The 24,433-nt window shown below is 37.5% G+C and overlaps 1 protein-coding gene and 1 pseudogene across 5 annotated transcripts in view; both read left to right on the top strand.

Annotated features, from left to right (window-relative positions):
* Positions 1–24,433, top strand: part of Mctp1 (multiple C2 and transmembrane domain containing 1) — a 586,378-nt gene that overhangs the window by 320,519 nt on the left and 241,426 nt on the right. For all 5 annotated transcript variants that reach the window (XM_031359932.1, XM_031359934.1, XM_031359933.1 and 2 more), the window contains exons 4-5: positions 11,181–11,260; positions 16,841–16,952. In XM_031359932.1, coding sequence (XP_031215792.1) covers positions 11,181–11,260; positions 16,841–16,952 — 192 coding nt within the window. The remainder of the gene's footprint in view (positions 1–11,180; positions 11,261–16,840; positions 16,953–24,433) is intronic.
* On the top strand, positions 1,166–2,321 carry LOC116083818 (annotated as a pseudogene).

Genomic DNA, 24,433 nt, shown 5'->3' on the forward strand with positions numbered 1-24,433 from the left:
GAGATCAGAGATCCAAAGAATCATTAGATCATACTTTAGAAACCTATACTCAATAAAATTGGAAAATCTAAAAGAAATGGATAATTTTACTGATAGATACCAATTACCAAGGTTAAATCAAAATCAGATAAATTAAATAGACCTATAACCCATTAAAAAGAGGAAGCAGTCATTAAAAATCTCTCAAGCTAAAGCAGCCCAGCACCAGATAATTTTACCAGAGTTTAACCAGACTATCAAAGACAACTTAACACCAGTACTGATAAAATTATTTCACAACATAGAAACAGAAGGAACATCCACAAACTCACTTTATGAGGCCATAGTTACCCTGATACCCAAACCACACTAAGATTTAATAAGGAAAGAGAATTACACACCAATTTCCCTTATGAAAATGGATACAGAGATATTTAATAAAATAAAATACTCACAAACTAAATCCAAGAACACATCAAAAGGATTATTCACTATAAGCAAGTAGGCTTCATCTCAAAGATGCATGGATCTTCCAACCTATGAAAACCCATCAATGTAGTCCACTATATGAGCAAACAAAAAGAAAAAAAATGATGTTGAAAAAGTCTGTGGCAAAATCCCAAACCCCTTCATGATAAAAATCTTGAAGAGAGTAGGGATATAAGGAACATGCCAAAACGTAATAAAGATAATTTTAAAGCAAGCCTATAGCCAACATCAAGTTTAGTGGATGGTGACCAAGCCTGCTCAGTCAGTCAATAAGGTCTCGAGGGAGAGAGTGAGGATTAACGAAAGAAAAGACAATTAGACAGTACTATAGTATTACTCCAGCAAGTGCTGAAGCAAATTCATTTTTTCCCAAAGTGCTTTAATACTATTATAAGTACATGCACAGAATAGGGTCAGTTCTAGGTCAAGGAACAAACAAGGCATAAACATAATAGTCAAGGAACAAACAAGGCATAAACAAAGGTCCCATGGCCTTTAGGGACTTAATCAAGATGGTCAAAATCTTGAGCCTAGCTCCTTGTCCTAACCCAAAATGTCAAATTCTTGCCAATATCCTTGAAGAGGCACAAATAGCTATCCACAGAATGGTTTCTATACTGTATGGTAGAAGCTATACTGGGGATGTAGGAAAGGTGTTCACTAGGGCTTGGCTGTGTGGGTGTGCCAGAGGGTAAGTATGAGCAGCCTGAGGTTTGGTTCTGCAATGGGCAGTGACTTTTAGCACCAAGACCATGTTGCCATGCACTACCAGATGAGGTATAAGCGTGATGCTTAAGAATGAAATCAAGAAGCTGATCTAGGTAAATTTGGTCACATATCTGCTTTTGATTCCTGTGATCCAATGGCCATGCCCTATCACGGGAAATATTTGTATCCATTGATCATTGTGCCTTCCTTGCTGGGTCTTCTCTCCTTCCCTCCAAACAACATTTAGCTACCCAGTGCTCTCCATGATTAGCATGGTGTGAATGTATTTGTAAAAGTTACAGTTTTTCTTTATTCCTGGGCAGCTTCCAAATGGAAGAGTCAGAGACTATAAGATTTATTTGATAAGCTTTATAGTTCAATAACTTGGCAGTTAATTATCTATTCTAATTCTTTGAGATAATCTGCCTATTTCCCAGCCAAAATCCCTGCGATATTTGCATTTTTGTATTGGTCTGGCTCTCTGGGCTCCAGGTGCTTTTCCATGATGTCTCATCTTGACACTCCTCATGCCAGGATCCCCTCTCATCTCTCTCTTTCCCCCCTCATCTCTCCCTCCCTCCCTTTCTCTTTTACAAGTTCCCTCGAGTACCACAAGTCTACTACCATGACAAGGTCTACCATTTTCTGCTGTCCCCATCTCTCTCTCTTTCTCTCTCTCCTCTTCCTCTGACTGGCAGAAGCCTAGCCCTATTCTTTCTTCTGTCTAGCCATTGGGTTATCAGCTTTTATTGACAAGTCAGAGAATAAATGGGGAGCCATGATTATACATACTTGAGACAGGAGATTCTTAGAATAAGCATTATAATGCCATTTCTGGATAGCTACAAGATATAGGGGCAGAGAAATCAGCATTGGAATAGTATAAGGATAATCTTTACACAGTACACAAAAACCTTATGCCTCCAGCATAATGGGCTCATTTATGGAAGCATGGACAAGCTCCCTGGGGTACCACAAGTCTACTACCATGACAAGGTCTAACATTTCCTGTTTGGATTTTCTGCTGTCCCATCATGTACCTGGTACTGGTACTAGCAGTCCAAATTCATACTTGAAACCTGCACTATAGCAAGAGACTCTTAGACTCTTGATTCAGCAGCACACAGGAGAAGAAACGGAGGTAACTACCTGACAGACTGCTCTGAGGGGTAAAGCCAGTGTCTCCTACTGAGCAACAACATGATAGGCTTTTCTGAATTTCCATAGACTGTGGTATCTGTCATGTTGACACCTAGTGCACATCAGGCTCAAACTTTGGCCAAGAGTTCTTTGTTACCATGTACTGAGGTTAAGACTGCCCTCTGGTGTGTGGTGTATGTTGTGTGTTGAGGGGAGAGATAGTAAATGGAGAGAAAGACAAAGCAATTCCACAAAACCAAGAACAAGACAAAAGAGGCTGTCTATCTTTTCCATACCTATTCAAATATAGTACTTGAAATTCTAGCTAGAACAATAAGACAACTGAAATCAAGGGCATACAAATTGGAAAGGAAGAAGCCTGTAGTGCCAGGGAGATGTTAGTGATTCCCCCCCCCCCAGTAAAAAAAAAACAGACAGGAACTGATCTGATACAACTCACAGCAGGGTCTTTATTCTTTATGAGCTAGCACCACCATCATACAGGACAGTTTTGGTGGTGGTGGAGCCTTGAATGTCTATTGGGGCAAGGTTTTATAGTAAGCAGCAAGCAAGGAATACATGTGCAAGCTTCTAATTGGAAGACTACTGTGGCCTTTAACATAATTGGCTGGTGCTGGGAGTCATATCATAAACTTAATTTCTGCTCCCCTCTGCATTTGTGGTCATTAGGCAGGGAGTGGGCTTGTAACCTGGAGGTACAGGTTTGTTAGGGGAATAGCCTAGAGATGCTGGTTTTGTTGGGGATTAGCCTAGAGACCTGAGGTAGGCTCAGGCTTTGTTGAGGGGCCACTTGGAAACTAATGCTAGGTACCAGTCTGTTAGTTTACCTGAGTTCAAACTTAGGTCAGTGTCTTAGTCAGGGTTTCTTTTCCTGCACAAACATCATGACCAAGAAGCAAGTTGGGGAGGAAAGGGTTTATTCAGCTTACTTCCACAGTGCTGTTGATCACCAGAGGAAGTCAGGACTGGAACTCAAGCAGGTCAGGAAGCAGGAGCTGACGCAGAGGCCATGGAGAGATGTTTCTTACTGGCTTGCTTCCCCTGGTTTGCTCAGCCTGCTCTCTTATAGAACCCAAGACCTCCAGACCAGGGATGGCACCACCCACATGGGGCCCTACCCCCTTGATCACTAATTAAGAAAATGCTCCACAGCTGGATCTCATGGAGGCACTTCCCCAACTGAAGCTCCCTTCTCTGTGATAACTCCAGCCTGTGTCAAGTTGGCACACAAAACCAGCCAGTACAGTCAGGTTCTCAAAAATGGAGTCCAAACTTACAAGATTTTTGCATCACTACCAAAATATTACTATTAACAGATGATATGATGGTATAATAAGTGGCTCCAAAAGTTCTAGCATGGAACATTTACAGCTGATAAATAACCTCAGCAGAGTGGCTGGCTACAAGATTAACTTAAATAATCAGTAGCCCTCTATATACAAATGACAAGTATACTGAGAAGAAAATCATAAAAACAACACAATTGTCAGAACAATTGTCAAAATTGTATAAAATATCTTGGGGTAACTCTAGCAAGTGAAAGACCTGTATGACAAGAATTTGAAGTAACTGGAAAAAGAAATTGAAGAAGATATCAGAAGATGGGAAGATCTCCCATGCTGATGGATCAGTAGGATAAGCATAGTTAAAATTATCATCTTAACAAAAGCAAAGTACAGATTCAATTTGATCCCCATCAAAATTCCAACATAATCATTTACAGACCACAAAAGAACAATATTCAAAAACAATATGAAAAAAACCCGAAGGATATCTAAAACAATCCTGGACAATAATGGAACCTCCAGAGGCATCACCATCTCTGATTTTAAGCTGTACTACAGAGCAATAGTAATAAAAGCTACATGCTGTTGGCATAAAACAGACTGGTTGATCAACACATTTTAATCAAAGACCTTGACATAAATCTACATACCTATGAACATTTGATTTTGTATTTTTTTTTAAAGGCCAGAACTACATAATGGGGCCAGGTGGTGGGGGCACATGCCTTTAATCTCAGCACTTGGGAGGCAGAGGCAGGCAGATTTCTGAGTTAGAGGCCAGCCTGGTCTACAGAATGAGTTCCAGGACAGCCAGGGATATACAGAGAAGCCCTGTCTTGAAAAAGAGAGAGAGAGAGAGAGAGAGAGAGAGAGAGAGAGAGAGAGAGAGAGAGAGAGAAGTTAAAAAAAGAAATACACAATGGGAATAAATAGGAAGTATCTTCAACAAATGGGTGCTTGTCTAAGTATATGCCTATATGTAGGAGAGTTGAAATAGATCCATATCTATCATCTTACCAAAAACTCAATCAAGTCCGAGTAGACCAAAGACCTCAACATAAAGCCAGATACACAAAACCTGATAGAAGAGAAAGTAGGGAATAGCCTCAAATACATTGGTACAGAAGACAACTGAACAGAACACCTATCAACAATGAATAAAAGACTTCATGAAACTGACAGGCTTCTGTAAGCCAAAGGACATTCATTGTCAGTAGGTCAAAATGGCCCAGAGAAGGGGAAAAGATTTCCAGTAGCGCCAATTGCAATAGAAAGCTAGGATCAAAAATATACAATTAACTCACTAAACTAGATATCCACAAACCAGATAATCCACTTTTAAAATGGTATACAGATCTAAACAGAGAATTCTCAAGAGAGGAATCTCAAATGTCTAAGAAACACTTTAATGTTCAACATCTTTAGCCATCAGGGAAAATCAAAACTACTTTGGCTTAAAATCATAATACAAGTGATGGCACATGCCAATAAGGATTTGGAGGAAGGAAAATACTCCTCAATTGCTGGTGGGAGTATAAACATGTACATCTACTATGGGAATTAATATGGTAGTTCCTCAGAAAATTAGGAGTCAATCTACTTCAAGTCAATATACCCAGCTATACTACTCTTGGGCATATACCAAAGGACACTCCATCCTACCACAAGGATAGTTGTTCAACTATGTTCATAGTGACTTTGTTTATAATAGCCCCAAACTGGAAACAACCTAGATAGATGTCCTTCTATAAAAGAATAGATAAACAAAATGTCATACATTTGCACAATGGAGTACTCAACTATTTTCAAAATGACATGAAATTTGCAGGCAAATGAGTGGAGCTAGAAAACAATCATCCTGAGTGAGGTAACCAGGCACAGAATGACAAACATGGTATGTCCTCACTTATAAGTGACTATTAACTGTTAAGTAAATGATAATCATGCTATAATCCACAGACCTGGAAAGGTCAAGTAACAAGGGGGGCTCTAAACAGGACACATGGGAAGGGGAAACAGAATAGATTTTTCTGTCAGACTGGGGCAGATGGGAATAGTAATAAGAGGGATTAGGTTGGAGGGAGGGAGGGATGGAGAGAAACAGTACAGGGAGAGACAATTGGAATTTGAGGGCATTTGGGGGTCCATGTGGAAACCTAGTGCAGTATAAACTCTCAGGATTCTATAAGAGTGACACCTAGTAAGGATGCCAATTAATCGAGGATACGGAGCCTGAACTGGCCATCTTCTGTAACAAGGACAGACTTTAACTGGTAGAACTAGGATACTAACTCAGCCACAAAACCTTTGACCTATAGTTTATACTGTCTGCAAGATGTGCTGGGGCAATTGTGGGCACAGAATGTGTGAGGGTGGCCAACAGATGGCTGGTCTAATTTGAGGCTCATACTATGATTCAGAGCCCATGCCAGTCACTGCCTGGATGAACAGGAGCAAGAAGTTGGAAAGCCCAGAGATGTAGGACAGAAAAGTAAATCAATAAAATGATCCCTAATAATATTCTGCTGTGTTCATTGATAAGATCCTAGCCCAGTTGTCATGAGAGAGGCTTCCTCTGGCAGTTGATGCAGAAAAGATGCAGAGACCCACAGCCAAACATAAGGCACAAAGAAAGCCCAAATTAGAGATCCCTTTCAGATCTCTCCCCTTGGAGCTCTGAGAACCCTGAGGAAGAGAAGGGGAAAGAATTGTAGAAGCTGGAGGGGTCAAGGACACCAAGAGAACATGGCCCACAGAATCAACTAAGTAGGTTTCAAAGAGGACCACAGATAAGGAAGGACACTTCATACTCGTCAAAGGAAAAATTTACCAAGATGAACTCTCAATTCTGAACATCTATGCTCCAAATACTTTACTAAAGCTCAAAGCACACATTGCACCTTACACAATAATAGGGGGAGACTTCAACAGCCCAATATCAGCAATGGACAGATCATGGAAACAGAAACTAAACACAGACACAGTAAAACTAACAGAACTTACAGACCAAATGGATTTAACAGATATCTATAGAACATTTCATCCTAAATCAAAAGAATATACCTTCTTCTCACCACCTCATGGTACCTTCTCCAAAATTGACCACATAATTGGTCACAAAACAGGCCTCAACAGATACAAGAAGATCAAAATAACCCCATGCCTCCTATTAGATCACCACAGACTAAGGCTGGTCTTCAATAACAAAAAAATCAACAGAAAGCCCACATACACATGGAAGCTGAACAACACTCTACTCAATGATAATTTGATCAAGGAAATAAAGAAATTAAAGAATTCTTAGAATTTAGTGAAAATTTAGGCACATCATACCAAAACTTATGGGACACAATGAAAACAGTGCTAAGAGAAAAATTCATAGCTCTAAGTGCCTAAGGAAAAAAAAAACTGGAGAGAGAGCATACACTAGCAGCTTGGCAGCACACTTGAAAGCTCTAGAACAAAAGGAAGCACATACACCCAAGAAGAGTAAATGGTAGGAAATAATCGAACTCAGAGCTGAAATCAACTGAGTAGAAACAAAAAGAACTGTACAAAGAATCAACAAAACCAGGAGCTGGTTCTTTAAGAAAATCAACAAGATAGATAAATCCTTAGCCAGACTAACCAGAGAGCACAGAGACAGTATCAAAATTAACAAAATCAGAAAGGAAAAGAGAGACATAACAACAGAAATTCAAAAAAATGATTGGATCATACTACAAAAGCCTATATTTGACCAAATTGGAAAATATTGATGAAATGGACAATTTTCTAGACAGATAACATGTGCAAAAGTAAAATCAGGATCAGACAAACCATCTAAACTGTCCACTAACACCTAAAGTCATTAAAAGTCTCCCAACCAAAAAAGCCCAGGACCACATGAGTTTTGGGCAGAATTCTATCAGACCTTCAAATAAGACCTAATACCAATACTCTTCAAACTATCCCACAAAATAGAAACAAACAGAAGGAACGCTACCTAATTTTTTCTATGAAGCCACAATCATGCTTATACCTAAACCAGACAATGACCCAACAAAGAAAGAGAACTTCAGACCAATTTCCCTTATGAATATGGATGCAAAAATATTCAATAAAGTTCTCAAAAATCAAATCCAAGAACACATCAAAATGATCATTCACAAGGATCAAGCAGGCTTCATCCCAGGGAAGCAAAGATTGTTTAATATTCAGATATCCAGCAACGTAATCCACTACATAAACAAACACAAAGAAAAAAAAACACATGATCATTTTCATTAGATGCTGAAAAAGCATTTGACAAAATTCAACATCCCTTCATGTTAAAAGTCTTGGAAAGATCAGGAATTCAAGGCCCATACATAAACATATTAAAAGCAGAATGCAGCAAACCAGTAGCCAACATCAAACTAACTGGAGAGAAACTTGAAGCAATACCACTAAAATCAGAGATTATCCCAGTCTTCCTATTCTGTTCCTATCTATTCAGTATAGTACTTGAAGTTCTAGCTAGAGCAATTAGACAACAAAAGGATGTCAAAGTGATAAAAATTGGAGAGGAAGAAGTCAAAATATCACTATTTGCAGATCATATGATGGTATACTTAAGTGTCACCAAAAATTCCACAGAGAGCTCCTAAACCTGATAAACAACTTCAGCAAAGTGGCTGGATATAAAATTAACTCAAACAAATCAGCAGACTTCTTCTACTCAAAAAATAAACAGGCTGAGCAAGAAATTAGGTAAATGAGAACCTTCACAATAGTCACAAATAATATAAAATACCTTGGTGTGACTCTAAGCAAGCAAGTGAAATATTTGTATGAGAAGAACTTCAAGTCTCTGAAGAAATCCAAGATCTCAGAAGATGGAAAGATCTCCCATGCTCATGGATCAACAGGAGTAATATAGTAAAAATGGTTATCTTGCTAAAAGCAATCTATAGATTCAATGCAATCCCCATCAAAATTCCAACTCAATCCTTCATAGTGATAGAAAGAGCAATTTCCAAATTCACTTGAGATACTAAAAAACTCAGGACAGTGAAAACTATTCTCAGCTATAAAAGAACTTCTAGGGGAATTATCATCCCTGATCTCAAGCTGTATTACAGAGCAATACTGATAAAAAGCTGTATGTTATTGGTACAGAGATGGGCAGATATATCAGTGGAATAGAATTAAAGACACAGAAATGAACCCACACACCTATGGTCACTTGATCTTTGACAAAGGAGCTAAAGCAACCAGTGAAAAAAAAGACAGCATTTTCAAGAAATTGTGCTGGTTCAACTGGAGATCAGCGTGTAGAATGCAAACCAGATACACTGAAACTAATAAAGGAAAAAGTGTGGAATAGCCTCGAACTCATGGGCACAGGGGAAAATTTCATGAACAGAACACAGTGGCTTATGCTCTAAGATCAAGAATCCACAAATGGGACCTCATAAAATTACAAAGCTTCTGTAAAGCAAAGGACACTGTCAATAGGACAAACTGACAACCAACAGATTGGAAAAAGATATTTACCAATCATACTACATCCAGTAGGCAACTAATATCTAATATATACAAAGAAATCAAGAAGTTATGCTCTAGAGAATCAAATAACCATATTAAAAATAGGGCTGCCGGGCGGTGGTGGTGCACGCCTTTAATCCCAGCACTTGGGAGGCAGAGGCAGGCGGATTTCTGAGTTCAAGGCCAGCCTGGTCTACAGCGTGAGTTCTAGGACAGCCAGGGCTATACAGAGAAACCCTGTCTCAAAAACAATAATAATAATGGGGCTTAGAGCTAAATGCAGAATTCTCAACTGAGAAATATCAAATGGCTGAGAAGCACCTAAGGAAATGTTCAACATCGTTAGTCATCATGGAAATGCCAATCAAAACAACCCTGAAATTCCACCTCACACCAGTCAGAATGGCTAACATCAATAACTCAGGTGACAGCAGATGCTGGCAAGGATGAGAAGAAGAACGTTCTTCCATTGCTGGTGGGTTTGTAAACTGGTCCAACCACTCTGGAAATCAGTCTGGCAGTTACTCAGAATATTACATAGTATTACCTGAGGACTCAGCTATACAACTCCTGGGAATATACTCAAAATATTCTCCAACATATAATAAGGCACATGTTCCACTATGTTATTAGTAACCTTATTTATAGTACCCAGAAGCTGGAAAGAACCCACATGTCCTTCAACAGAGGAATGGATATAGAATTTGTGTTACAGGGCTGGAGAGATGGCTCAGGGGTTAAGAGCACTGACTGCTCTTCCAGAGGTCCTGAGTTCAATTCCCAGCAATCACATTGTGGCTCACAACCATTTATAATAGGATCTGATTCCCATTTCTGTTGTCTGAAGACAGTTACAGTGTACTCACAGACATAAAATAAATAAATATTTAAAAAAATAAACTGTGGTATATTTACACAATGGAGTACTACTCAGCTATTAAAAACCATGAATTCATAGTATTCTCAGGCAAATGGATGGACCTAGAAAATATCATCCTTAGTGAGGAACCCAATCACAAAAGAACACACATGGTATATATTCACTGATAAGTGGATATTAGCCCAGAAGCTTGGAATATCCAAGATACAATTCACAGACCACATGAAGCTCAAGAAGAAGGAAGATCAAAGTGTGGATGCTTTGGTCCTCTTAGAAGGGGAAAAAATACTCACAGAAGCAAATACAAAGTGTAGAGCACAGACTGAAGGAAAGGTCATGTAGACTGCTCTACCTGGGGATCCATCCCATGATACAGTCACCAAATGCAGACAGTATTGTGGATGCCATAAGTGCATGCTGACAGGAGCCTGATATAGCTGTCTCCTGAGATACTCTGCCAGAACCTGACAAATACAGAGGCGGATACTCACAGCCATTGGACTGAGCCGGATCTCCCCAGTGGAGGGGCTAGGGAAAAGACTGAAGGAACTTAAGGGGTTTGCAACCCCATAGGAAGAACAACAATATCAACCAACCAGACCCCCAGAGCTCCCAGGGACTAAACCACCAACCAAGGAATACAGATGGAGGGACCCATGGCTCCAGCAGCATATGTAGAAGAGGATGACTTTGTTGGGCATCAATTGCAGGAGAGGCCCTTGGTCTTGTGAAGACTCGATGCCCCTGTGTAGGTGAATTCGACACTGGGGAAGTGGGATTGGGTAGGTGGGTGGGGGAACACCCTCACAGAAGCATGGGGGGGTGGGATATGGGGTTTCCAGGGGAAACCTGGAAAGAGGATAACGTTTTAAATGTAAATAAAGAAAATATCCAATAAAACTAATTCATAAAGTTAATACAGCAATTAAAGCATTTGTTGCAAGTGTAAATGAACACTCTGAACATATATCTGTAAGGATTTGAAAGAATGTGTCTAAACCAAAATGATTATCTCTTCTAAAAAATAAGTAGATAATAAATGGATCACAAATTAAAAAATATATATCTATTATTTGGATAGAAGAGATAACCAGTTTTTATAATCAGTATGTTTCATTTAAATGTTTTCCAAAATTATTTTGTAATGCTTTATCTCTTTGGCCCTTTAGGTATTTGACTATGATTTTGGACTGCAAGATGACTTTATGGGATCAGCTTTTCTCGATCTCACACAGTTGGAGTTAAACAGGTAACTCTCAAAAATCATACTGTTGCTATACATCACTATAGAGCTGGCTGGTGTGAAGTAGAAAATACCAGTCAGTACAGAGTCCTGCTGATATCCTACCATTGACAGCTGGGTATTGTCCATCTCAGCATCCTATTTTCTCAGCACTATTTGTGGAAGATGTTTTCTTTTGTCAAGTGTATGCCTTTTCTGTCTTTGTCAAATTTAAGTGACTTAAGTTATGTGTGTTTATGTTTATGACTTCAGTTTTTTTCCATTAGTTTGTATATCTGTTTGAGAGCACTGCCATATTGCTTTTAATTGTTATGGGTCAGTAGTTTATCTTAAGATCTGAAATTGTAATTACTCCAGATTACATTAACATTAACACTTTATAAAAGAATTGTTATTTGTTTTATGTACATGTATACTGTAACTGTCTTCAGACACACCAGAAGAGGGCATTAGATCCCATTACAGATGGTTGTGAGCCACCACGTGGTTACTAGGAATTGAACTCAGGACCTCTGGAAGAGCAGTCATTGCTCTTGACCACTAAGCCATCTCTCCAGCCCCTAAAATTTTTTAAATCAATTTGATATGTATTCCTTTTAGGAATTTCTTAATTTATTTATTAATTTATTAATAATTAATTTATTAATTCTTATTTATTTATATGTCAAGATTAAACTATTCTATAATATCAAAGGAATTCCTTAAAGGAACCCAATTAAATTGTAAATCCAAATATGTATATATTGTATTGATACAATATGATGCCAAATACACATTTATTTAGAAAGACAAGCTGATGTTGGGCTATGGCTCAGACAGTAAAGTGCTTGTTACCTAAACATAAAGTCCTGAATTTTGATCTCTAGAATCTATAAAACAGGTTAGGGACAATGATGCACAACTATAATCCCAACGCTGGAGAACTGGAAACATGTGGATGGATTCCTGATGCTTATTAGCCAGCCAGCCTTGACAAACTGGTGAGAGACCTCATTAGGGGTCCAGTGAGAAACCTTGGCTCAAATAACTATGTTGGAACATGATTGAAAAAGATACCTAACATCTGCAATAGCCTCTACTACACTCACAATTGTATTCTACCATCATCTTGCTAACACATATGCACACATGCGCACACACACACACACACACCTATATGCACATATATACATAAATAAGTAAAAAGATAATTTATTGCTACCAAATTGTAATGACTACTAATAGCTAAATTAATGCTGAATACAATTTGAGGAAAGATTGTGTATGGTTCAATTAAATGTCTGACACTACAAAGTGATTCACATTTTCATATATCACACCTTAGTGTATTAAAATTATATGATAAATTGCCTGCTATCATGCTGTTCACATTATTTGGATATCAGCTGTTTTTTCTTAGTTATTGTATGTTGCCTTAATATATATTTATAAAATATGAAGCAAGTTGTCAGGAGCCATCTAGGAAAGGTTAAGACTAACAGGTGAATTTCCAGAGATGGTTTGCTACAAAACTATAGTGAATGAACCCTTGGAGGCAAGGCCCAAGGGACAAGTCTGGGGTGTGTGGAAATGCATTTGGTGGAGCTCTTCAGACACATATAGACTTCCAATCTGCACCCTCATTCACAGATTCTTCTGAGGTGAATTTCAAGACTATGTACACACACACACACACACACACACACACACACACACACACACACAAGCACTCGTGCATACATACAAACAGGAAGTCTAATAGACAGAAAGGATGAAAATTTTTACTTAACCCAAATGTCTCTTCACAGTGCCAGAACTAAATTGTAGTAAACTTGAAATTCTTTGGACACAGGAATCCTCTTGGTTTGATCTCTGGTTTTTATGAGAAACCAGCACGTGGTGAGATATTTAATAAGTGTTTAGCACTCTCTTTGTTAATGCAAGAAACAAGTGAAAGAAGGAGAAAACAAGAAAAGATGTTTTGTTGCCTGGCATCCCATGATTCCTTTGTTTGGTGCTCCATGGTCTACAGAAACTGGTTTGTGATGATTCATATTAAACCCTGTCTGTTCAATATTAATTAAAACAGGTAAACAAGATGTTACCTATGCATTAAGTTAAAAGTTTATTTTGTTTATTTCTTAAAAGTGAATGTGTATAATACTAAATTCTTCATCCCCACTACCTCAGGAATGCTTATCTGAATCCAAATCTAAATCCAATCTAAAGCTAAATCCTTATTGTCTAACTCTAATTAATGTTTCTGTGTTATTTCAAATTGAGAAATTGTTTTGGCCATAGGTTTGCACAATCCCTAACTAGAATCATTATTTTGGATATTAGCTGTTTTTTTCTTAGTTATTATATGTTGCCCTAATATATATCTATAAAGTATGAGGCAGGTTGTCAGGAGCCATCTAAGACTAACAGGTGATTTTCCAGAGATGGTTTGCTGCAAAACTGCAATGAATGAACCCTCTGAGGCAAGTCCCTAGGGGCAAATCTCAGGATTCATTTCTGTGATTGAAAAGCCTTTCCTGTCATTATTAAATTAATCTAACAATCCCTGGCATTAGCTCACCCTGTTGGGCATATTTCCTGCAGATCAAGAAACTTGTAGTATCTTGTAGTGATGCTATACAGAAAAATAGATGGTTTCTTAATTCTTAGCAATGATTCTATAAGAATTCCTAAAATTATTCTAGTAATTATTAAGCCCTTTACAGTGAAGACAGCAGTTAGACCTTTCTGTGATATGAAAGCTGTAATTGGGACTTTGTAATTCTTCACATATCACAAGCTAATTGCCCTGGATGGAGGCAGGCATAAAGATTTACTATTTAGGAATATATTCTTTATGCCATAAAACAGTTAGACATAAGAATTATAGTTTTGTTGTGTTTTATATAAAGATACAGGGGGAAGGAATATGTTTGGTGGAGGTATGGCAAAGTATGGGGGAAAGGGTTTCTTGCGGGCCCCTGTTGAGGCATCCCTTCCCCATAAGTGATCAACCACAGTATAGTATAGAATAGAGTTTATTTAGTGCATGGGGAAGGGCATTGAGAGGGTAGTAGAGACATAGAAAGGCAGAGAGAGAGGAGGAGGGTGGAAGTAGAGAAGAAGAGGCTGGCTATGAGCATGTGGAGAGAGCACAGAGGGGAATGCAGAGAGAGAGGGAAGGTTCAAGGGGAGAAAGCAAGAAGGCAAGAGAGGAGGGGGGAAGCAGCCCCTTTTATAGTGAGTCTGGTACACCTGGCTGTTACCAGGTAACTGTAGGGTGGAGCCTAGACTTTTAGACTCTCAATGAACCTGTTGATCTAGTGACAGATAATGAATGTCTAGCTAGATAACTAGTCTTAATGGAAACACATGTAAACATCTCTGTTGCAAACTATGTATTCAATTTATGTTTTGAACTTATGCTTAATCTTGTGAACTTTTGATATTTGGGATGCCATGTGACATGTGTCCTGGGAAAGTACAAATCTAGGAATGAAGACTTTAAGTAAGCAAAACACAGAATGCAGAAAGAGAATTAGAAAGTAAGGCAGAAGGTCAAGGGCAGAAGAACGGAGACAGAGCAGAAGTAAAACAGAATCTTTACAGAGATGTGGAGCTGAGCAGATGAAGAGAGAAAAAGAAAAGAGCAGAATTAAGTAGGCAGGAAGAGAAAAAGAGGCTGAGAAGGAGCTGCAGGGAGGGGACAAGGCAGCAGGCAGGCTTTTATTGTAATGAGACAGGTTTCTTAATTCCTTTAGCAATGAAAGGTAAGAAGCTTTTACTTTATGCAATAAAGGTTGAAGCTTATTTTTCATCCAGAATGAGTGAGTTCTTCCTGTGCTGGTGCTTGCTCAGTGAAACCTGCTCGTGGAGGCTTTTGCTCTTTCCATTATACATATACATATAATATAATATATATATACATATGTATATATATATATTATATATGCTATATACCATATATAAATATAGATGTGTGTGTGAGTGAGTATGATATAAGTAACTAGGCCCAATGGGAGTGTATGAAGATTTATGAGTGTGTGTACATAAATGTATGTGTGTTTATGCATATTTGCCTATATAAAAGTTTTTCCTTTTGTTAGTGTGACTCTCTTCTGCTTCAATAAGTTTTATTGCTCCAAGCTCTCTGGCCATTGAGGGTTCCAGGCAAGAGAAGAAGAAGTCTCAACAGCTTATCCTTTACTTAATCCCCTGCATAAGCACCGGGTGTTAATTCCCTAGAGTCCTGCAGCTTCTGGCATCAGAGTAACTTAGAGTTAAGACTGGTAATTAAATAAGGGTTAAGTTTTCTAGCCCTTAATAAGTACAGAGAGTTAAAGGAAGACTTAAATTTATAGTGCTAATCAAGCACAGAGATTTATAAAGTAAGCAAGAGTTAAATTTTCTAGTGCTAGTCAAGTACAGACATTTATAAAGTAAGTAAGAGAGAAATAGAGTTTCCTCAGCACATAATGAAACATAGAACAATAAGAAAGAGTTGAGTTTTAGCACAGAACTGTAAGATAGACTTAAGTGGTAAAATAAATCATAGAGAGTAAGAGAAAAAAGAAGCCAGCCCTTATCAGCCACAGAATAAGCAAGAGAGTGTTAAGTTTCCAGAAGCTATCAGCTTTAGCATCCAGCAGTTAAAAAGTTACTAGGCCAGAGATCATCAATATTTTGACCTGCATCCATCCAACATCTGTGCCCACTTTAGCTCCTTCTCCTAGTGCTAGGCAAAGGGCAACCAGCAGCAAGTTACATTTTCTATACTTTCTCTTCTCACACCTTTCTGTTTATTTTAAATAATATCCTTTCTCAATAAAAAGCTATAAAACTAAGACCTTCATTCAGTTGCTGGGATTAGACATATGGAAAACAGCTGGACTTCATCCTGTAAGCTTACAGATCATGGAAGGGGGTGCAGAAAGCTTTGAATAGTGTTATTTCTTTCAGCAACTTTCTAGAACCTCATAACATGAAGAAATTTACCCAATGAGCTCAAGCACCTCCATGGGCATGCAGCTTATTTGATGAATTGAATACAATGACATTTGACAAAGGATCAATTGTACTGGCTGGCTTTGTGTGTCAACTTGATACAGGCTGGAGTTATCACAGAAAAGGGAGCTTCAGTTGGGGAAGTGCCTCCATGAGATCCAGCTGTGGGGCATTTCTCAATTAGTGATCAAGAGGGGTAGGGCCCTTTGTGGGTGGTGCCATCCCTGGGCTGGAAGTCTTGGGTTCTATAAGAGAGCAGGCTGAGCAAGCCAGGAGAGGCAAGCCAGTAAGAAACATCTCTCCGTGACCTCTGCGTCAGCTCCTGCTTCCTGACCTGCTTGAGTTACAGTCCTGACTTCCTTTAGTAATGAACAGCAATGTGGAAGTGTAAGCTGAATAAACCCTTTCCTCCCCAACTTGCTTCTTGGTCATGATGTTTGTGCAGGAATAGAAACCCTGACTAAGACAGTAGTATTTTGATAACAACAAAAGCTGTAGTAAGAAATCAAAAGAGTAAAATTTTTCTTAATGAATTATTGATTAAGATAATTTTGGATTTATGTACTCAATGACGATTCCTAATCAAAATGTTTTCTATCACAGGTCCACAGATGTCACCTTAACTCTGAAAGATCCCCATTATCCTGACCATGACCTTGGAATCATTTTGCTGTCAGTCATCCTTACGCCTAAGGAAGGTGAACACAGGGATGTGGTAAGTCTCCCAGATCCCTGAGCGCAGTAAAAGCTCTTCTTGCCCCCACTTGCTCTTGTGCTCAGAGTGCCCTTAGGATACAGAACTAATAATAAAGAACAGATGCAAACATCATTCTAGCCTGTTCTTGGTTTCTGTGAGTGTCCTGTGCATCACTCCTCCATGTTCATTGTCTCTTCATCTCACATTCCTGACCCATGCTCCAGATCAGAACCTCTTGTTGTAAATAAGTAGATTTATACCCTTTTATAATTTTAGCAATCAATTTCAGACATGCTCTATTGTAGGGAAATATTAGTATTTTTCAGGGACTACATTGATTAGTGAATTGAATATTTGGAATTTCACATGGAGATATCCAAGACTATTTTGACTGTATCACCAATTAGGTCATGGCAGGGGAAACAAGGTGAAATTATAACAGAGTTTCTGCTCTCTGGTGTTGTTTAGTGGATAAGTGTGGCCTCTTCACGTTCTCAATGAGTTTCCATAGTGATTCTTTCCATATCTCTGCATTAGCTATTTTACTTCCTTGTACACCATGCTATTATGAGAAATGAAGGAGGGCTATAGAGGAAGCTGTGACTTCCATACTATTGAAAGACCTGAACAAGTACCAGGTGTGATCCATATTGGTATGCTTCAGTATACTTTCTGCCACAAATTACCAGAGATGGTTTGTTAGGTTCAATATTCATTTATACACCTGGAAAATACTATAGCTTGAACACATCTTTTGTAGTAGGTAAAATTGTTAGAGATTACCCAAAATACTCTTTCTGTAATACTTATATTCCTGTTTTAAAATAATGTATCATTCAAGTTGGTATATATTATCTATTAAAAGATATTGTTGACATTTTAATCAAGATTATAGGTAAAAATAGTGAATCCCCAAAACTTCAAAACTGAAGTCTTTTTCTAAACTCACCAATTTTTTTTTACAACTTTAAGGAGAATTCCTTTTACTCCTTAAAAAATTAAGCAATGGTTATAATAGTTCATGTGTGTTACTTAAAAACCCTATTTATAGGAAAATTTGACTACATAGTACCTGCTGTGAGAACACAGTGTGGCTGAGTGTACATAGCACCCGTTGTAGGTAGGGTGTGCTATAGTGCAACTGAGTCCACATGTGCATTTGGAGGGGCAGCTGAGGAAAAGCTTGTTCAAAGAATACTATAATTTACAGAGAAAGCCTATCAGCTAGAAGTCACCAATAGCACAAACCAGGAAGTAAATTCTAGATTTCCAGTCCACAATTAGGAGTACATTTTAAATTTTCATTTTTTACTTTATTTAAATAATTCAGGTGCTCACTAGAAGCCTATGGTAAGGCAGCTCCTATGCTAGTATTTAGGGCACTTTAGAAATAGTGTCCAGTGAGTCACTGAGAGAAACAGAAGATGACAACCAGTTTAGTGTTATGAAAGAAAGGCAAATTTATGTGAAAACAAAACCAGGAAATTTGTTCCTATCTGTGTAGGTCTAGGATTCTCTAAGGAAGTCAAGGCAATGCTGAGGTAAGAAATAAAGTAAGAACTAAAAGGAAACAAACTCAGTAAGAGACATACTTAAGGTAGAGGAGAGAGAGAGAAGGAGAGAGAGAGAAGGAGAGAGAGAGAGAGAAAGAGAGAGAGAGGGAGAAAGAGAGGAGAGAGAGAGAAGGAGAGGGAAGGAGAAAGAAAGAGAAGGAGAGAGAGAAGGAGAGAGAGAGAAGGAGAAAGAAAGAGAAGGAGAGAGAGAAGGAGAGAGAGAGAAGGAGAAAGAAAGAGAAGGAGAGAGAGAAGGAGAGAGAGAAGGAGAAAGAGAGAGAAGAGAGAGTGAAGGAGAGAGAGAAGGAGAAAGAGAGAAGGAGAGAGAGAAGGAGAAAGAGAGTAGGAGAGAGAGAGAGAGAGAGAGAGAGAGAGAGAGAGAGAGAGAACACTATGCTGCGTGCTACAGTGCGGAAGAGAGATGCCTAAACTGTGGAGAGCCTTTGTCTATGGTAAGATTTATGAACTTTATCCAAATAGCAATGAGGAATTATGGCAGGTCTGGAAAGGGAAAATGACATGATTGTATTTTTCCTGTAAAAAAAAATTTTTTTTACCTCTGGTTGTACATTGTAGAAAATGCATTAAAGGCCTGTGGATGGCTACCTGCAGACAGATTAGGAGACTGTTAAAAACTCCATTGAAGCTGCGGTCCTTGAACTAGACATTCCCATGTAAACAGCAGACATTCATTCACACATTCCCTCAGGACTTCACACACTCAGACCTTATTTAGTTCAAGACATACACTTCTAATAGTTGCATCTGTTATAGTTTTTATAAGACAATATGTGCTATATATTAGTGATATATTTTGTTGACATTATCATTAATGCAATAACATAATGCAATAATTAATGACATATTACAGATATAAAAGGAATGTCCCTCATTCAAAGACAATTGAAATTAAACACCACCTAATTGTATACATTGATATCTGAGAAAAAAAGGACTAATTTGAGAATCAAAACAATCTCAACTACAGCCAACACAATAATATTAATATCAAGCTATATCACACTGATGTTAGTATCCTGTCCCATAAAATATACACAAAATTATGTAACGGTTTTGATTGGGATGGTTATTAGCAAACTTATCCTGGTATATATCTCCTTCACTTTTTTTTTTTAGATATTTTCTTCATTTACATGTCATAGGATCATAGCTTCAGACTCATGAAAAAAACCAACACATCTTCCTTTCATTGCTTGAGTCTTGAAAGATGACAAAGCCTCTTTTGATCATGTAAGGACATTGATAGTTTGTGGGAAAAAATGTCCAATAAAAATTTCTATCTTCAGATCTTTAGGTCTGAACAATTTGAGGCTACAGAGACTGTACCTACTGACATAAGACAAGCAAGCCTCCTTGTATACTCTTGCTTCTTCTTGAGCTTCATATGGTCTGTGAATTGTATCTTGGATATTCCAAACTTTTGGGGTAATATCCATTTATCAGTGAGTGCATAACATATGTTGTTTTGTGACTGGGTTACCTCACTCAGGATGATATTTTCAAGTTCCATCCATTTGACTGTTAATTTCATGAAGTTGTTGTTAATACCTGAGTAGTATTCCATTGTGTAAATGAACCATGTTTTCTGTATCCATTCCTCTGTTGAAGGATATCTGAGTTGTTTGAAGCTTCTGGCTATTATAAAAATGGCTAGTACGAAAAAAAAAAATAAAAACTCCATTGAAAGATGGTGAGGTTCTAAGTAAGAGTCCTCAGAGGTGATGTGGAAGGGTATTGGCAGGTTTGCCTTTAAGAAGTTAAAATAAGTCAAGACAGTTTAGTGAAACACTAACTAATTAGTTTTCTTTGCTAATTTTATTCAGGGCAGCACTTCATAAACGAAAATAAGTAGCCCAAAGTCCTGTGTATCTCCTGACCACTCACCTGCAGTATTACCAAAGACTTAAATGGTGTGGGTGCTGTTCCAGTTATTTGGGAGATTTGATAATGGATAGACTTCAGAAGAGGATCCCAGCATCAACCTGAGAGCTTAAGGGATAGAATTAGTTATCAAGATAACAACGGAACTATTGAGTTCCTCTGATTCACAAAGACACTTCTCATATTACTTATTTTCAACAGTCCTTGAAAAGGCCTCCCAACTGGCTCAAATTTACATCACAGGCACAATGTATTTTTAATTAAAAAAAATAGCAACCAAGAGATGACCAACAGTGACTTCTTACATATGAATGAGAAGAAAATCAAATGAATATGGGAAAGTTTTTCATCATAATACCATTTGTCTCCTTTTCCTTCCTCTTCATTGTTTATCTCCAGTCATACTCACCTTTGACACAAAGATTTTCTCCCCAAAACTGTCAAGCTATTGCCATAAATCAAATTACTTTGACCGTGTTTCAGGGATGTCCTTGCTGCCAGGTGTTCCTCATTTGCAGCCTTACTTCATGCCTTCTATTTTCAGAGTCTCCACCTGTGTGGGATTGTTCTGTTGCCCATGTAGGACCTGGCACATCCTTCCATGCTGTTATCAATCCCCACCCCCTAATCCCTCTTGTCCTCAGAGAAACAAATGACTAAGGCAGAACTAAGCAAGGCCTCTAGAGTTGACCAGGTCAGTCATGGCTGGGAGCACTCCTGGACTTCTCACCCTGACCTTGGTAAGAAGAGGGAGAGAGAAGAGTGAGTCCAGTAGCTATCCTAGATAATCCTCATGACTGTATTCAACAGCAAGGTATATGCTTTGCAGTAGAGGAGCAAGTTAGGATGGACAGAGAGCTAAAATAGAGAAAATGGAAAAGTCTACTGGGATCTGGTATTCCAGCTATTCTAATATCCTATATCATATAGAAATATGAGTTTCTAAGTATACCTATAAATGTAGAAATGTTTGAGATTTTGCTTTTTATTTGGCCTAAAGATTTGTTCTATTGATACCTTTTCAAAGTCTTTATATCAGTTATATTAATCAATAGTATTTTCTAAAATTTGAAATTCTGAACAAAACCACAAGTCAACATCTATTGTTTTTTTTAAAAAAAATTACAATGGAATAAGTAGTCAGCACCAAAGAGTATGAAGTCCTATCCTTTACAGCAATGCAGATGGAACTGGATAAGTAAGTTAGATAAGAAGCACATAATCAACAGTGTTCATCTCATAGACTTGGATGGTAGATTGCTGATTACATGAAACTGGGACCAAGTAATGGGAGGAAGGGATGGGCAAATATTGTTCAATGAGTAAGTTACAGTTTGAAGCAAGTACTTCTGATCTGCTGGTACACAATAAGGTGACTATAGAAACCAATAACATACTAGATATTTTAGAAAACCTTTACATATTTCCACCAAATGGTAAATGTTTGCAAAGAAAGGTATGCTGATTTGAGCAACGATCTATACATGTTCTATAAACATCCAAGGTTTATAAATATGTGTAATTTATATAAGAATTTAAAAGAAAAATCCTTTTTGTATCTCTTAAACTTCTGTAAGCTCCTTATCCCTTTAACAGTCCAGTGGTCTACATCTCCTCCAATATTTACAAACCAATGAGCAGCGTTCCAACAGGCATCATATGTTCTTTCACTTGTAACTTGTAGTCACTTAAACTCCTCCACAGTTTACCCAACCTATTATCAGTGTCATCTGTGTCACTGAAAGTATGCTTTTATTTCAGCTAACCTCCAACCTATATGATTTTCTCATGAAGAAGGATGTATGTTTATGGTACATTTATTACTACATGTTACATATAATAATATATGTGTAAGTCTGCAAAATGGTCTTGCAATGACACCCCTGAAAACCAAGTCTAGCATCCTATAGTAGTGGATGTTCAATGTCTTATAAGGAGAAGTATTCTCATGTTGACTTTATTCTAAATTTAATATTGAAATCCTTGAAGTTGTTACAAACATCACTATATCATGGTTAAATAATGATCTAACTTCCTCTGGTAGATTCTTAAAATAAGTTTTTTAATGATTAATGATTTTAATGATTCTCAGAGACTTCTGACTACAATGGATAGACATGGCATTTTTCTTTTCTTTCTTGGACAATATATCTATTATTAGCAAGGTATGGCCTGGGACACATTTGACATGTCTTGTTTAAGAACAATCAGAGATCCAATATATCTTCAACTTTAATTTTCCTATTTTAAATATAGATCATACCACTACTGTGAAAGTGGAATGCTGAACTTTCATAAATTGCCTAGGAACAACTCTTATTCAGAAAAAATTTGAACTAAAATATTAGTGGTGGATTGCTTCATAGTCTTTGTCAGTGTGACTGATGTAGAGTGAGGAAATTAAGGTGCAGTTGCTCCTCCACACACAACAACGTGAAAGGAAAAGTTCTGTTCTTTTTGCTTATTACCTCAGAAGTTAATTTATGTTAGGCTTTTGGTATAGAGACGTTAGGTCTTATTTCTTATCTCTATGTTTATAAAATTTCGCTAAATATTTTACATGAATTAAAATGAAAAATTGAAGAGTTTCCAAAGCCTTAACAAGTATGCCCTAACAATCAAGTAGGAAGTAGAGTATTAACAGTAATAAAGTGTGGTAAGACTAGAAACAGAACTGGAAGTGCATGCAACTTAGTGTTACAAAGCACTAAGATTTCGGCTATTTTGTGAGTTCCGTATACACCATTAAATAGTGACAGTACACTCCATGAATAATGCAGTTGAGATAATTTTTCTTGTATGTATTGCCACTTTTAGAAGTCAGCTAAACCAAAGAATAAGTTGAATAATCTATTGTCATACTATAACAACTAACATCTAATTATAGCAATTTAAGATGTATGGAAGGACAATTAGCAAATGTATCCTTGCCAATATTAAAATCTTCTGTGCTGAGTACATGATTGATTATATATTTAAAATTTCAGGATGTGAACCTATATGTGTACTTCCTTTTGTGAGTCCCCAGCATTGTGTGTACAAGAAACCAAAGGCTCCATGGCACCATGTGGCTGTAATGCATGGCACAACTGTTGTTTCTGTTTTGACTGCATGTCCGGTCTTGAATCTGAAAAAGTATATAATGTATACATGTGTGTCCTGTGGTATTTTTGTTTGACAGTGTGTTTGAGTTCTTTCTGGCTCTTTTCCTAGCAGAGTTCAATACACAGCTTTCTTCATTGGAGAATTTGTGACATAAAAGTGAGTTAATTTGTGTTACACACTCTTAGATAACATAGATCTATAGAATGCCTGGATAAGGTTGAAAATTGGAAGGTTCTCAGAAACATGTGAATTGATACTATGATAATATGAGTTAAAAACAATTTTTATACTTTGGCTTAATTTTGATATGTCATAACTTTTATACTATGTTTGAAGACATATCTAGTTATGAACTGTTGAACATGTACATTTTATAAGATGTGTATACTGTCTGTTCTGTGCTTTTATTGTATGTATATCAGTAGGATAATCTACTGAAATTATAACAACAAAAGGAAGTTAAAATGATATTTTAAGTTTTTTAAAAGCAGTTGCTTCTACAATTTATCATTGGCTGTATTCTTATGCCACTTATCCTTAGGTTGCCTTCAAGAAAGGTTGAGTTGCTAATGAAGAACCAAAATGGTGCTATAGTCATAGACTGGCACCCTCAAACCCTAACCCATGTTTCTCAGCTGAAGTTACAATCACAGAGCAAAATATAAACTTATATTTCTAGAATGTACTTGATCTTTTTTCTTTAACATTACCCAAACATCCCGTCTTCTTTAATAGCTTGTAAAGATGGCAATGTCAGTAGTTAGTCTATTAAGCTCATTTGTTTTTTAACTTTTCTACTGCATTACTAATTGAGGTTTATTTTTTTTAACCTAAGTCTACCCTTCTTAATGTACTTATCCCCTTGATTGCCTAACACTTCTTTCAGAATGGATTTTTTATAGGATCCTTATATGTTTAATGATGCTGACAAATGAACAC

Source organism: Mastomys coucha, unplaced genomic scaffold, assembly GCF_008632895.1.
Source record: "Mastomys coucha isolate ucsf_1 unplaced genomic scaffold, UCSF_Mcou_1 pScaffold8, whole genome shotgun sequence".
NCBI classification, from domain to species: Eukaryota; Metazoa; Chordata; class Mammalia; order Rodentia; family Muridae; genus Mastomys; species Mastomys coucha.